The sequence below is a fragment of the Malus domestica genome, chromosome 10 (genome assembly GCF_042453785.1).
Source record: "Malus domestica chromosome 10, GDT2T_hap1".
Taxonomy (NCBI): Eukaryota; Viridiplantae; Streptophyta; class Magnoliopsida; order Rosales; family Rosaceae; genus Malus; species Malus domestica.
The window spans coordinates 31,460,984-31,474,778 of record NC_091670.1 but is presented as its reverse complement, the minus strand read 5'-3'; the positions used below and the strand labels follow the sequence as shown (position 1 = coordinate 31,474,778).

General features: G+C 36.4%; 2 protein-coding genes across 4 annotated transcripts; one reads left to right on the top strand and one right to left on the bottom strand.

The window, feature by feature from the left end:
* Positions 1 to 363: 363 nt before the first annotated feature.
* LOC103445751 (probable sugar phosphate/phosphate translocator At3g14410) lies at positions 364 to 5,006 on the bottom strand. 3 transcript variants are annotated; one of them, XM_008384780.4, is made up of 8 exons: positions 4,469 to 5,006; positions 3,183 to 3,290; positions 3,058 to 3,092; positions 2,378 to 2,490; positions 1,896 to 2,157; positions 1,531 to 1,799; positions 898 to 1,059; positions 364 to 711 (listed from the first exon to the last, which is right to left on the bottom strand). In XM_008384780.4, exons 1-7 carry the CDS (start codon positions 4,568 to 4,570, stop codon positions 935 to 937), a joined length of 1,014 nt encoding a protein of 337 aa, XP_008383002.1. In that variant the 5' UTR covers positions 4,571 to 5,006; the 3' UTR covers positions 364 to 711; positions 898 to 934. The 3 variants fall into 3 exon arrangements, with proteins under 3 accessions (XP_008383002.1, XP_008383004.1, XP_008383003.1); XM_008384782.4 differs by having other exon boundaries at positions 364 to 808; positions 4,469 to 4,977; XM_008384781.4 differs by having other exon boundaries at positions 364 to 784; positions 4,469 to 4,977.
* Positions 5,007 to 9,188: 4,182 nt separating this feature from the next.
* Positions 9,189 to 13,597, top strand: LOC103445750 (glycolate oxidase-like). The gene is made up of 12 exons (XM_008384779.4): positions 9,189 to 9,501; positions 10,221 to 10,383; positions 10,525 to 10,649; positions 11,117 to 11,163; positions 11,330 to 11,407; positions 11,541 to 11,665; positions 11,886 to 11,952; positions 12,032 to 12,094; positions 12,466 to 12,535; positions 12,619 to 12,719; positions 12,843 to 12,947; positions 13,185 to 13,597. Exons 2-12 carry the CDS (start codon positions 10,247 to 10,249, stop codon positions 13,374 to 13,376), a joined length of 1,110 nt encoding a protein of 369 aa, XP_008383001.1. The 5' UTR covers positions 9,189 to 9,501; positions 10,221 to 10,246; the 3' UTR covers positions 13,377 to 13,597.
* The last annotated feature ends 198 nt before the right edge of the window (positions 13,598 to 13,795 follow it).

The following is a 13,795-nucleotide window of genomic DNA, read 5'->3' as shown; positions in this document are numbered from 1 at the left end:
CCCACAGAGTCTGTTGTTAAAAAAATCAATATTCCTGAATGAGTTTAATCTGCATAGCGATCAAATTTGTTGTTTGATGTTGGAAGTTCGGTTCCCACATAGGGTCATGTGGTCAACAATTCGGCTGCTGCCTTCACAGGAGAGATTTTTCCGTCCCCATCCCCATCGGAAGAATTTCTCCATTTACGAGGGAGGAGGAATGGTTGCTACACATCCGACAGTCACTTCCGACGCCATAGAACCTACTTCTTTGTTAATTTCCGAGCAAAGTAGAACCTAAGCATCACCAACCACAGCTTCCGGTTCGGTGTCTAAATAAAAATTCTAGACATAACATGGCCTAGGAAATCTGGCTACCTCACCTTCTAAATACAAAGTTCTGAGAATGTAATTAATCATGTAAAACGGTAGAGGTTCAAACTATTAATCTTGGACAGAGTCAGTATCGTATGTGCCCATGCAGCGATACGAATGTGAGCTATAAAGGTCATCAAGAAAGTTATAAACCGAGTATGTTCCTATGACAGTGACTCTGGCACTTGCTTTACAGATAAGTCATCTATGATTAGCACAAGTACATCAACTTTTAAAATGCCATCAGTAAATGTCTACCTCTGTGATGCTGATACAATTGTGTGAATTTCCCATCTTTAGACCTTGAATTGCAGTTCTGCTTCAAACCGTCACAATATTTACCCGCCACAGGAGCGGCTGCAACAATGATATAAAGATGGAAGAGCTTAACCACCAAGGCTTCAACAAACCGTAATCTCAAGGGCCAATACTGTATTACACAATCCATCAATTTCTGGGCAGTTGCAATGTAGCAACCCAAAAAGATTTTAGGAAATGATGGATTTCGGGAGCAAACATTTTGCTAAATGTACAAGTACATACCTCAAAAATAACTACAGTGAATGCTCCTGTGACATCTTTACTTGTCAGAATTTGATGATGCAGCCGTTAGTATAGGTTGAGAACTTTCAGGTTCGTCAGAGTTGCCTTTAGAGACTTCCTTTTTTAACTTATGATTATTATATGCGGCCACACCTGCTATGGCTGCAAAACAAAATTAATGTACCATTATTGTGTGTATTGGTTTGTAGGTAATGTTCGCTTACTAGAAAGTTTGATATGTTATGTTGTTTGTCAATCAAAACTATGCATTCAAACATGTCGACATTACTCTTCATTTGTAACATGGTATTTCCGAGTTGCACTTCAAAAGAGGAAAAGATATGATACTGTGTTGTCTAAAACATCCCCCATCAGATATCAATGAACACCTAAAAACTAAGCCACTTCAAACTCAAAATTGTATACCACTAATCAGAACCTAGTATCAATCAACTCAAAGACCCCTGGGTTATTATAACATCACAAACTACGTATAACCTGGCGGTATACATTAATATCAGAAATATGTAGAACTCAAAATACATCACCGACAAACAATGATTCTAGAAAACAAACAAGAGGTCTTTAAAAGAGACAATGTGCTAAGACATGTACACAAGGTCAGATACTTACCAATGGCATAACCGGCCAGATTTATAGGAGTGAGCTTTGTATCAGCAAAAATAATGGCAGACAATAAGACAACCACCCAATCCTTGACAACTCCCGCAACACGAATGGTCAAGGCACTTGTATGAGTGATCACTAGGAAAACTGATAAGTTGAGGGCAAAAGTACACAGAGAGTTAAGTGTTAGCACAAGCAGTGGAAAGTTCCATGAGCTATTTTCTTCCATCTTTGATTTCTCCAAAAAGATCCATGGAACGAAGAGGCAAAGAGCACTGCATACAAATTCAATACTCAAATCACACTGGTGTAAAATATTTTATAAAGTAGAAAGGCAAAGCTTGAGGAATTTTACAAGTAGAAATGCATACCTGCAAGGGCTAACATAGTACATGAGAGATATTGGATTTAATTTGAGACCCTTCCTTTTAACAAAAATCTCCATAAAAATAAGTCTTAAAGCTTCTCCAACAACTCCTCCCATCTGATAAACTACTCCAATCCAGCTGATATTTATTTCACCGTAAGAAGCCACAAGAACACCAAAACTTATCACTGACATGATCAATAGCATTCTGCCGCTCATCACCTCAAGTCCTGCTGCTACTCCAAGAATGAAAACAGCTACTGGCACTGCATGCATATGTTGTTTAAGAAATCAGACTCGGATAGAGAATTCCTAATCATGATAAATGTATAAATAAATCGCCAGAGTTGTTGAATAAATCTACTTTCCGACTGCTGAATAAACAGACAGCCATAGGGCCAACCATCATATAAAACAAAAGACATTGCTCCGGATGCCCCGAGGCTTTACAGAAGATTAAAAAACAAAAAAGTAGTGAAAACTTACTGATTGCTTTCAACATTTGTGCAAATGAAACAGAAATATACATGTAGGCAGTATTTCCCAGCCAAAGAGTCATTGCAAACATTGCACCAATTGGCATTACCGATGTCACATATCTGTATAACTAAAACTTCATTAGATTCTGAATGGAAGATCAGTAAAAAAGTAGACGAACATGAGATGATATAAATGATTGACTAGTCAGAGGATAAATGATCTTAGTATTAAGGACCGGCTAGAAAAAAATGCTCAAGTATTTTTCTTTCCCATTTTAGGAAAAAAATTCAAGTAATTCAAGTCAGCAATAGGATCACTTCAATTCCACATGCTTCAACCCTGGAGGGAATTGTATATGGGTAGCAACTAGCAAGCCAAAAATTACAATCCAACTTGTTGATTCTAAGAACACCAACAGCTTAGTGTGTTATACTTTCATAAAGATAGCTGGAATCAGTTTAATTAAGAGCCAAAAGTCATTATCATTATCCTTATACTTCTGAAACAATGAAAATAGCTCATCGGCACCATCAAGCTTTGATACGAACATAAATCCCTAATTATTTGGTCGCCACAAAAGAGACTACTAAATTTATCTTTAATTCCACAAAGATGAGTAATATTCGACAGAAACCATCTTTGAGGGGAAAAAATGTAAAAGTAAGTGTATTCCCTGCTTTACTTACATTTCTACAGTCATTCCTTCCTCAACCTTCAAAATCTGTAAAATACCAGAATAAAAAAGATAAATTTGAGTAACACTGGAAAATTCGAATTTAACGATTATCACAAAATTTAGTTACCAGCATACCTTAAAAACTTTCGTGAGTAAAAAGCATAAGACAGAGGAGAAGACCATGTGAAGCAGAGTTAAACCAAGAGGATAAGGGAAGTTTATTTCCTTAGATGACAAAACCCACTGCATTCCACAATTTAAACATTATGTAAGTCATGTAAAACCTCTCACAAGAATGTATCTCAACAAATTATAATAATTCAATTAATTCTTTCAAAATAAATTACAAATAAATGAGAGTAATATTTCGAAAGTAGAAACCTAAAAATCAACATAAAGTAACAAGGAGCTATCAAACTAAAAAAATGCTGATATGGTGAGCATTAACGCAATCATGTACAGACAGACATGCAGAGGGTGCTTTATGTTTCTTTACTGTGGACCTTTATCAAGTTTTTCTGTCACTCTTTTTGTTTCAATAAAAAGTGTTTGCTAACAAATGCCCCTAAAGTCAGGTATTGTAGAAAGCCGGGACTATCTTATCGACATTACCAGAACGAGACCTTCAAAGCTGTACTTGACTTCCATTTTTTTAATAACAATCATCTACAGTCCTCAATCATAATCAAAGAAGATGTTGGGAAGCAAGTGAAACCATTGATTTTCTTGAGAAACTAATACCATATCAAATACCCGAACATAGGGTATTTGTAAGCTATGTATGTATTTCTCTCTAGATCTCAATAAATTTCATGCTAAGGCTAAGGCCCTACGATGGCCGTCATGAGAACAAGATGTGAACTTTTTGTAAATTCTTGCCATGGCAAATTCTTAAGCACCTCCTCAACTTTTTGTGCTTCTATGTTTCCATTTGTTAATGCATTGCAATGCATTAGAGAAAAAAGCCCACAACAACTGCTTCTGGAAAAGCAATTAGGGAAAAAGAGCTAGTTTATTAGAATGCTTCTTCGAAAAGCTGCTTCTTTCCGTTTTCTTTTCCATTCATTTCCTTCAATTAACAGGCACAGGCAACAAAATCATCCATCAGTACGTAATCCATACACTTTCAACAAAAAACTAAAACCTAATTTAATTTCCAAATCAATGAAATCACAAAACATGCAATTTATCTTTCATCCACACTCACAATGCTGCCACTAATTACACTAAATGGGTTTCCATAACACCAAAAATCAATCCCAAACTACACCATACGCATGTAAGTAGTCAAACTCTGATGGGGTTTTCTCCAATTTTGACATCCCAGAAAATTCACACCAACATTTTCCCACCTACCAAACGAAGGATAAGACCAGATGTTGAGCGAATGCTAACAGATGGAAAGCAATGTGAGTACCAACCTTGTTGAAGAAGATCTGGCCGCTGGAGAGAGCGATGTAGAGAAGAAGGTAGGCGTAAGTGAGGACCTCGCCCTTAAAGAAACTACGCATCCGATCCGCCATTGACGACCCAACAGATTGGAAACGGAGGTATGCAGATAAACTCTGTGCAGCTTTGGATTGTAACAGACCTATTTCGCTGTGCAAAGTAAGAGCGTTTGCGAATAGCAAAAAAGCGTTTTTCAACTGAGTGTTGGAAAAGTGCTTTTGAGAAATGTTTGCAATCCGAATGAACGTTTGCCGATTACGTAGCTTTTCATGTAAGGAATGAGTAGGAAACTGGAGCAGGATCTTCTTCCTTGGTTTTTCTGGTAAGCAACAACATAAGAAGCAACCGCAAAATTGGCAATGGATCGTGGATTTTTTGGAAAATAGTTGGTCGAATCAAATTGGAAGGTCTGGTTGGCTAATTGAATTTTCCTTTGTATTTAATTCAACAGGGGCGTAGGGTGGCACAAGACTATTGACATTATTTCGATTATTGACTTATGATGCGTTTGTACACTTTGGTGCATGTGTTCGGTTTTTTTTCATCTTCTTTTCTTTTGTCAAAAGGGACCATTGATGTCTTTGTTATCGCAGTTCATCTTTTTAGAGATAAAAAATACTCATAAAGCATTTCAACTTTCTTTAGGAATTTGTCCCTAACCAATGCGCTACCATGTGATGGTTATGCGTAGGGGTCGTTCGGTATGGGATACTAAACCAAAACCTTAGTCCCGATTCTCAAATTGAAATTTTTGGTATTTCCAATTTCAATACCGATCCCAAACCAAAATTTCGGGAATCCCAATTTTTGGAAATCCCGAAATAGTTTCGGTATTTCGGGACAATCGGGAATCCCGAAATATTTTTGGGCTTTTGGTGATTTTGTATTCCCAATTCTCATAGCTGTTATATTTTCACTGAAATAATCAGGTACATACTTCAAACATTATTGTGTTTCTTGTTTTCCTTCGTTTCGTGATTATTCTTCCATTACTAGTTTCAACTTCATACTCCCGATGAGTTACCTGGCATGAAGTTGAAGGGGTAGAAGGAATAATGCATGAATTGATCAAACGATATCGGTAGGCAACATTAAACTCTTAAACAACCACCAGTGCAACCGCGGATAAGTTTTGTATGATATTTTCTTTTTCAGTACTGAGATGCAATTATAAGTTTATAGCCTATAGAACAGAGTTGTTTTACCATTTAAGAATACACACACTAGAAGGCAAACCTATTACTGAAGTTGTACCTTTTTGTGATTATGTGGAATACTCATTACACTTCTGGTGTTTATGTTCTCTACTTTCTTCAACAACTTTGACACTGGTGTTTGTGTTACTTTCAGTAAAGGTGACTCCTATCAATGAAATAGAATGACACATAACACATATCATAATTCTTCATATCTTTATGTTGCAGGGATGAAAAATAAAGTAACATGATTTTTTCATTATTGTGCCAACATGATTTATATATATTATTATCTGTGTGTGTATATATATATAAAATAATTAAAAATATATATTTCGGTTCAGTATGGGAATACCGAAATATTGGAAAGACAATCCCGATTCCCATACCGAAATTTCGGTATTTTTTCGGGATAGCATACCGAAAATTTTGGGAAAATCGGTTTGGGACATTTTCGGTTTGGAATCGGTATTTTTTCGGTTTGGTTTGGAATTTTTGGGAAATTTTTCCACCCCTAGTTATTCGTTAGCTTTTTACTTTTTAGGGGTTTACACTTGTTTACAGTCCTGCACTCCTAAGGTCCTAATTTTGAAGACCTAGCCATATGGTTGTATTAGTTTAGATTAAATACTTAAAATATTCGACAACTTAATAAATAAAATGAGTTTTTCTAAAGGAAAACTAATGAAAAAGGCTTGAAAACTTTGAGTTTTAATGATAATGACAAAATAAAGGGTAAAGTGAATAGTACCATGATTGACTTTTTAGTGTAAAAATGTGATTTTTCGTTAAAGTGAACAGTACCGGGTGATTTTCGTTAAAGTTCCATTTTTCTAAAGGTTCATGGGTAATGGTAAGTCTCACAATGGGTTAGCAATAATGTGATTGAAATTTGTCTAAGGCGAGAATCGAACATATGACCTCTAACTTACAAGTGAAGAGATACCACTGGACCGTAATAGTAAGTAGCAGTTTTTCTAACTTAAATCTAAACTAATAGAATCTTGTGGCTAATATATATTCGATCCTCACAATTCCTCATAATTAGACCTTAGGAAAGTAGAACTCTAATGTTTATTTATGCGAATTTAATTTCTTGGTTATTAAAATAATGTAGCCAATTAGCACCTCTGTATTTGCTTGTGATGATCAATGAAATATCACTATATCGTTTTTTGTCCAAAAAACACATGATTATTTAAATTATTTCGACTATTGACTTTATATATAATTACAAATTAAAGGTATCTGACACTTGCATTTAGGGATGGGCAAAATACCCATGGGTTTGAGTAACCGCGGTTACCCGCTCATTTAAAGTTCACGGTTACGATTATGGATAACCGTTTAGACGAATACACGGTTATGGGTATAACTATTTATCCATGAAATTTAAATGGACGGTTATGGGTATTACCCGCGGTTATAATGGGTATCCATCAGTTATGGGTATTACCCATGGTTATTGTATCCATTTACCTATTTAATTTAATATATGTAAAATAAAATAAAATTAAAAACCGTAAATGAAAAGTCAAATTAGAATTAACGTCAATTTTTTGCTGCCATAAAATTGGAATTGAAAGAACCTAAGATGAATTTTTGTTGGTTTTGATTATTTGGAGGAGAAAATGTCGATGGACAAAAAGTGCTTGTGGAATATTTAAAAAATGTGGAAGATTGTGAATCAATTGATATTCTGTATTTTGGAATTTGGTTATGTTCAAGTTAAGAAAGAAGCTTTTAGTTTCTTTAACTTTACCATAAAGTTACAACTGACAAGGTTAATTGATGTTATTTTGTAGCTTTGAATAATCTAGTATTCAAGATAATGACTACTTTTTGTTTTTAGAAGCTTTACTTTGTAATCATATGGATTATAATTAAAGATTTGCTAGGGTGTAGCAGAAAAATATTGTTCGTAAATTTTATTTCAATTATTGGGATTGTATAAGGACTTAAATTATTACAATAGAGAAACGCATGCTAAAATGTACCTATAACGGTGTTTAATTGTCAGAAAACGAAAATTATGACAAATTTTTCTTTGGTAATTTTCAAGTTGCTAAAAAAAACAAGTAGATGGGTGAAAAAAGGGTAAATGGGTAAAAAAAGAATAAATGGTTAAACGGGTAAATGGTTATGGTTAAATGGGTAAATGGGTAAATGGGTACACGGTTATGAGTATGAATAACCGTTTATAAACAGTTATGGGTATGAGGATTTTTTTTTGGTCAAATTATGGGTATGAGGATAACCCTTTATGCAATTACCTAACGAGTAAACGGTTATGCGGATATGAATATAAATAATTATGGGTAAATAACCGCGGTTACCCCCCGCCATAACCATTGCCCATCCTTACTTGCATTACAATTTATAATCTATTATATAAAACACAAATTAAAGACTTATTTGGTATTCGTGAGATTGGACAGTTGACTATATTTAACGTATGTTGAAGGAGTCGCAAACTTTGAAAGTGTACTACTCGTTAAGGAAAATTATCCCTCCAACCCCTAAAATGATAGGATTAAAAGGGAATAAAATTCTTTCATATGATCCCTTCAATACCTTGAATTTTATCAATTATCCAATTCAATCTAATTCTAGAAACAATCATGTCTTTCTTCAACATACCTCGAATGTCATCAGATATCCAATCTAATCTAATTCAAGAAACAATATAATCTAATTCTAGAAACAATTCTGCCTTCAACATACCTCGAACGTCATTAGATATCCACTCCGATCCGGTTATAGAAGCAATCCCGACTTTTCTTATACTAGTATACAATACATGACTTTATCTTCTTGGTATGTGCATACGTTATCCGATAATGGCATGTTGTAAAACATGGGGCTACAAACCCTTCTCCTCCACCCCTCCAAAACACCGAAATTGCAGGAAAATTTCGGTTTGTTTGCCCTTGAGCTAAAGAACAACTTTCATCCTTAGTTCCAATCACCATACCGCACGCCATGGTAACTGTGTTCCCTCGATTTTACTTTTCATGAAAACATTGAACATGCACTTTCCTTGTTCCCTCGGGTCAACAGCTCTACACATACGTTCTACAACCCCGAAGATCGAATCAGAGAATCAAAACTTTGTAGCAGAGTTTGTGACCCTAAACTCTCATTAATACAAATTATTACTTTGTACACGTATTCTTGTTTCATTTGTAGCAGAAAATTTCGTGTTTACAATAGTATGCAAAATATTTTTCGATTTTTACTTTTCAATGATAAAAATTATATAAGACATTGATAGATAAACATGTGTAATCAAATTAAAATTTTGAAGGATCGGATAGTCAATCAGGATTTTGAAAGACTCACGAATCATATTTGGCTGGAAGTAGACATCTAACATCAAGCATGACAACACTGAAGAAGGATAAAAGGAGGGAAATTTGACCCGTGTCCTTAATATTTCTATTTTTTAATTAAAATGACAAATCTTTATTATCCCAAATCTCATTTTTTGGGGTTCAGAAAATAATAATGCAGGAGGAAAACTGTGAAACACACAAGGGATTTGTGGATGAGACCCTCTCTCTTCCCCTCATCCGATTTGGTTTCCAATTCCCACCTCCAAATGCTCATCCATTCCCTCTCTCTCTCTCTCTCTCTCTCTCTCTCTCTCTCTCTCTCTCATGAAATTATGGAAAGAATACATGAGCCCCACCCAGTTTGTCTGCATGTCACCCCATACTTATAATCTCTCTGTGTTATCTCTTCTATATCTATTTTGCACTGCTTCCTCTTCATGCACTTTGTTGCATAGTCTTGGACTCAAACTTCAGGTCGGCTTCCTCTCGGTCCTCTGCTCTTTCATTTCCCTTCAATTCTGTGTTCTTTCTTTTACTAGTACTGTCAAACTGCTTGGAAAGACTGTAACTTGTTGCCAAAAAAAAAAAAAAAAAAGATTGTAACTTGGGGCATTTTTTCAAGTGGGTTTTTGCATCTCACTTTGTAAGGGCTTTTTTTTATTTATTTTTGCTTTTGGAACCAATTAAAGTGACCAACTAACCGTGGCCGGTTGTATTTTCCTTACCAGTGAAATGGGTTAATTATTATTTTTTTGTTACAAGCAATAATACTACTCTAAGCTACACTAAGGAGATTCGAGACGTCGTATGTTGTAGTGAATTCAGTCTTTTTTTTACAAGCGATACTACTACTAGTAATCATTTTGATCATTAATGCATGATCATATTGAATATCAAAAGGATTTACTTCTCCACATTTGTAGTTGACATGGGGTCATAATCTATCTTTTATTGCCACCCTGAGTACTTATGATCAGTGGTTTTGATTCAGTTAAGTGTCGTCTGTGTGTGCGCGCGCGCAAGCACTGTTTCTTGACGCAAATCTGTGTTCTTTACTTCTTCTGATATTTGAACACTTTCTTGTTTCTAACTTCCTGGAAAAAGAGAAAAATGGAAGAGAAAGTTGTGTGCGTACGCAGAATATGATCTCATTGGCTTGATGTTGATGTTGATGTTAAATACATGTTTTTCAGGGAAGCGTTTACAGGCAACTTCTAAAATGGAGATAACCAACGTCAGCGAGTATGAGGCCATCGCGAAGGAGAAGTTGCCAAAGATGGCCTATGACTACTACGCATCAGGAGCAGAGGACCAGTGGACTCTTGCTGAAAACAGAAATGCTTTCTCCAGAATTCTGTAAGAATTCAATCTTTATCCGGAGATACCCAGTAAAAACTAAAATGCTGTAGTACTCGATAATATGTGTCTTTTTTTCTGTATAAAGAAAATATCAGTTTTGGGATTCTCATGAAACAAACATATTGTCATCAAACATAGGTTTCGACCCCGTATTCTCATAGATGTGAGCCACATAGACATGACCACCACTGTTTTGGGCTTCAAGATCTCAATGCCAATCATGATTGCCCCAACAGCCTTTCAGAAAATGGCTCATCCTGAAGGTATGCTATTGTTTCACCTTATTAAGCTTCAGTAGTTTTTTTTTCATTTGGGGAAAACATAGCGCAACTGGTGCTCTCGCGCTGATATTTGGATATTGCGTTTGAATTGTACTGTATCATGTGTACTAATATCATCTTTACCCCATGTAAGCTGTTGACAACATAAGAGTTACCTTGATATCTTTATTTACTGTGTTGCAAGCAATTTACTACCTATTGATTAGTAAGTCACCCCGAGGTCGCATGGTTAAAATACTTTCAACAAGGTTAGTCACCATCCAGTGTGCTGCTGAGCTTGAGAACAATTTTAATCTGTGTAAATTTGTTTGAGAACAATGAGAATATTGTACAAGGGGCACACAGACGTCTGCTTGATCCATTGTAAAATGGCATCCAGTGTCATACCTGATACTCTTTAAAGAAGCCATGGTGTGGTCCATCTGATGATGATATGCGAATTCTTGCAGGTGAATATGCTACTGCGAGGGCAGCATCAGCAGCTGGAACAATCATGGTACGTTGTTGACCTTCATCGTCTTTCAATAGCTATCGTTACACTAATAAAGATCTTAAGCCCATGGGTTCTCGCATTTTATTTATGGATTTTTACATGGTGGTTTGCTGTTATATTGCAAGTTCTGTCTGTGTTCTTTACATCTACCCCGTGTCGATTGTTTCAGACTTTGTCTTCATGGGCTACTTCAAGTGTTGAAGAGGTTGCTTCAACTGGACCTGGAATCCGTTTCTTCCAGCTCTATGTAAGCTTAAAATACTAATTCCATTTCTGTTCATTAGTTACGGTACCTAATTGTCCCTGGTCTTGAGATATGACTTTTGTGTAATTGTTTCCTTGCCTTACGCGTTCCATGTTTTTCTGGTCATTATTATCAGGTCTACAAGGACAGGCATGTGGTTGCTCAGCTGGTCAGAAGAGCCGAAAGGGCTGGGTTCAAGGCTATTGCTCTTACAGTTGATACCCCAAGGCTTGGTCGCAGAGAAGCTGACATCAAGAACAGGTCCGCTTCATGACAATATCTGTTGTAGCAATATCACTTGCTGAAAACATTCATATCAACCTAGTAAGATAAATAAATTTGGTGTAGATTTGTATATGTGCGTGTGTTTGTATTTTTATTTTTAACGGTTCAATAAGATTAATTCAGTTCGGCATTTGATGTAAGCTTAGCATGTGGAAAAATTCACTATTGTTAATACCTCTTATTTGGTATCCTGCAGATTTACTTTGCCTCCGTTTTTGACACTGAAGAACTTTGAGGGTTTGGACCTCGGAAAGATGGACAAAGTGAGTAGAAACTGTGCTGTCCTAATTTTAAGAATAATGTATTTTATGTTTAATAATTTGCTGTGTTGGGGTCTTGCAGGCTGCTGACTCTGGACTTGCTTCATATGTTGCTGGTCAAATTGATCGTTCTCTTAGCTGGAAGGTATGTCAGAGAAGACGGAAGTTAGAGATACATGAACTTCTAAGCAAGGCTTATAATATGTGCAAATTTTACAACTTGGTGTTCATAAGTTATTCAGCCATCTACACCGAGTTTAAAATGTGTACAACAAAAGAAAAGGACGGAATGTCAAGAAATGTGTTATATATCTATAGACTATTCAATGGAAGGAATCGAAAAGTACAAATCTAGGTTCTTCCATCTTTTGATGAAAAGTATAAAAGAATGAAGGTGTTTTGGCTGGGAATATTCAGCTGGACGTTTGTGAGGAAGCGATGTTTTCTCGACATGTATGCCTTTGTTTGAATAAGAAGTTGATGCACATCTAATGATCGGTTTTTCTATTTGGACAGGATGTGCAGTGGCTTCAGACAATCACTTCACTGCCTATCCTGGTGAAAGGTGTTCTCACTGCTGAAGATGGTATATATTTCAACCCCTTTTCTCTCCACAATTCTGATAGGTTTGTAATGCTTGTATAACTCTTCTACGCTCATATCATGCAGCAAGGATTGCAGTACAAGCCGGAGCAGCTGGTATTATTGTGTCCAACCATGGAGCTCGCCAACTTGATTACGTCCCCTCGACTATCATGGCCCTAGAAGAGGTACAAAAGCTTGATTTTAGCTGTTTGGGCTGCATCTCCTCAGATGTGTTTAAGTAAACACGCAATTACATGATCGTAGTTTTTCATTATGTTTTGATATGGCGCCGCTGTCTTGATAACTAGGTTGTTAAAGCTGCACAAGGACGCATTCCTGTTTTCTTGGATGGTGGTGTTCGTCGTGGAACAGATGTCTTCAAAGCATTAGCATTGGGTGCCTCTGGCATATTTGTAAGTAGAGTTTTGATAGCGATTTTTTCATATCAAAGCACTTATTCTATCCATATTTTACTCACCCATGCCCTCCACGAAAAGATTAACTCCGTTTCTCTGATGCAACCTTCCGAAATATGCTGGCTTTATCGCCATTACTCTAGTAAAACAAAATCCGTTCATTCAGCCAGGGTTTTATTTATGTTCTTCGTTATACTGTCTATCAAAACATACTGAGACTCGCTTCTCCCGCAGATTGGGCGCCCTGTGGTGTTCTCTTTGGCTGCTGAAGGAGAGGCAGGCATTAAAAAGGTACTGCAAATGCTGCGCGAAGAGTTTGAGCTAACCATGGCATTAAGTGGATGCCGTTCGCTCAAAGAGATCACCCGCAATCACATTGTGACTGACTGGGACGTTCCTCGCCCTCGCCATCACCCCAGGTTATAGAAAACATGCAATGAATAGCGGTGGAGAAATCTATACACGTTGAGAGTTGATGTGATCCGTTCCACAGCCTGCCTTTGTTCTTGGATTCCCTAATATTTCTGCATTTTCTGTAACGAAACTGATTACTGGATGTTGAGATAATATTTCCATGGCTACTGCTGCTGCCTTTCCCTGTATATTCTTTCTATCAAACCGAAATACATATTGATCGTTATATGCCACCTAATGTCCAGATTATTGAAATTTTCGTTAAAAATAATCACGCAACCAATAATTGTGTGACATTACCACCTGAACTTGTTTTTGTGTCGATTTATCCCTAGACGCCATTCAAGTTTAGGGGAATAGTTTTCAAAACCCTCATTGTTGATTCTTCTAATTTTTATCAAAACAATGTTGGAGATTTAATATAGCATTTT

What these genes read in the sequence shown, in the direction of transcription:
- LOC103445751 (XM_008384780.4), bottom strand. Translation starts at nt 4,570, where the DNA reads ATGGCGGATCGGATGCGTAGTTTCTTTAAGGGCGAGGTCCTCACTTAC. An exon ending in GCCAGATCTTCTTCAACAAG is followed by an intron (nt 3,291 to 4,468) that starts GTTGGTACTCAC and finishes TGTGGAATGCAG; the next exon opens with TGGGTTTTGTCATCTAAGGA. An exon ending in GAAGGAATGACTGTAGAAAT is followed by an intron (nt 2,491 to 3,057) that starts GTAAGTAAAGCA and finishes TTAGTTATACAG; the next exon opens with ATATGTGACATCGGTAATGC.
- LOC103445750 (XM_008384779.4), top strand. Translation starts at nt 10,247, where the DNA reads ATGGAGATAACCAACGTCAGCGAGTATGAGGCCATCGCGAAGGAGAAG. An exon ending in TCCGTTTCTTCCAGCTCTAT is followed by an intron (nt 11,408 to 11,540) that starts GTAAGCTTAAAA and finishes CATTATTATCAG; the next exon opens with GTCTACAAGGACAGGCATGT. An exon ending in CTATCATGGCCCTAGAAGAG is followed by an intron (nt 12,720 to 12,842) that starts GTACAAAAGCTT and finishes CTTGATAACTAG; the next exon opens with GTTGTTAAAGCTGCACAAGG.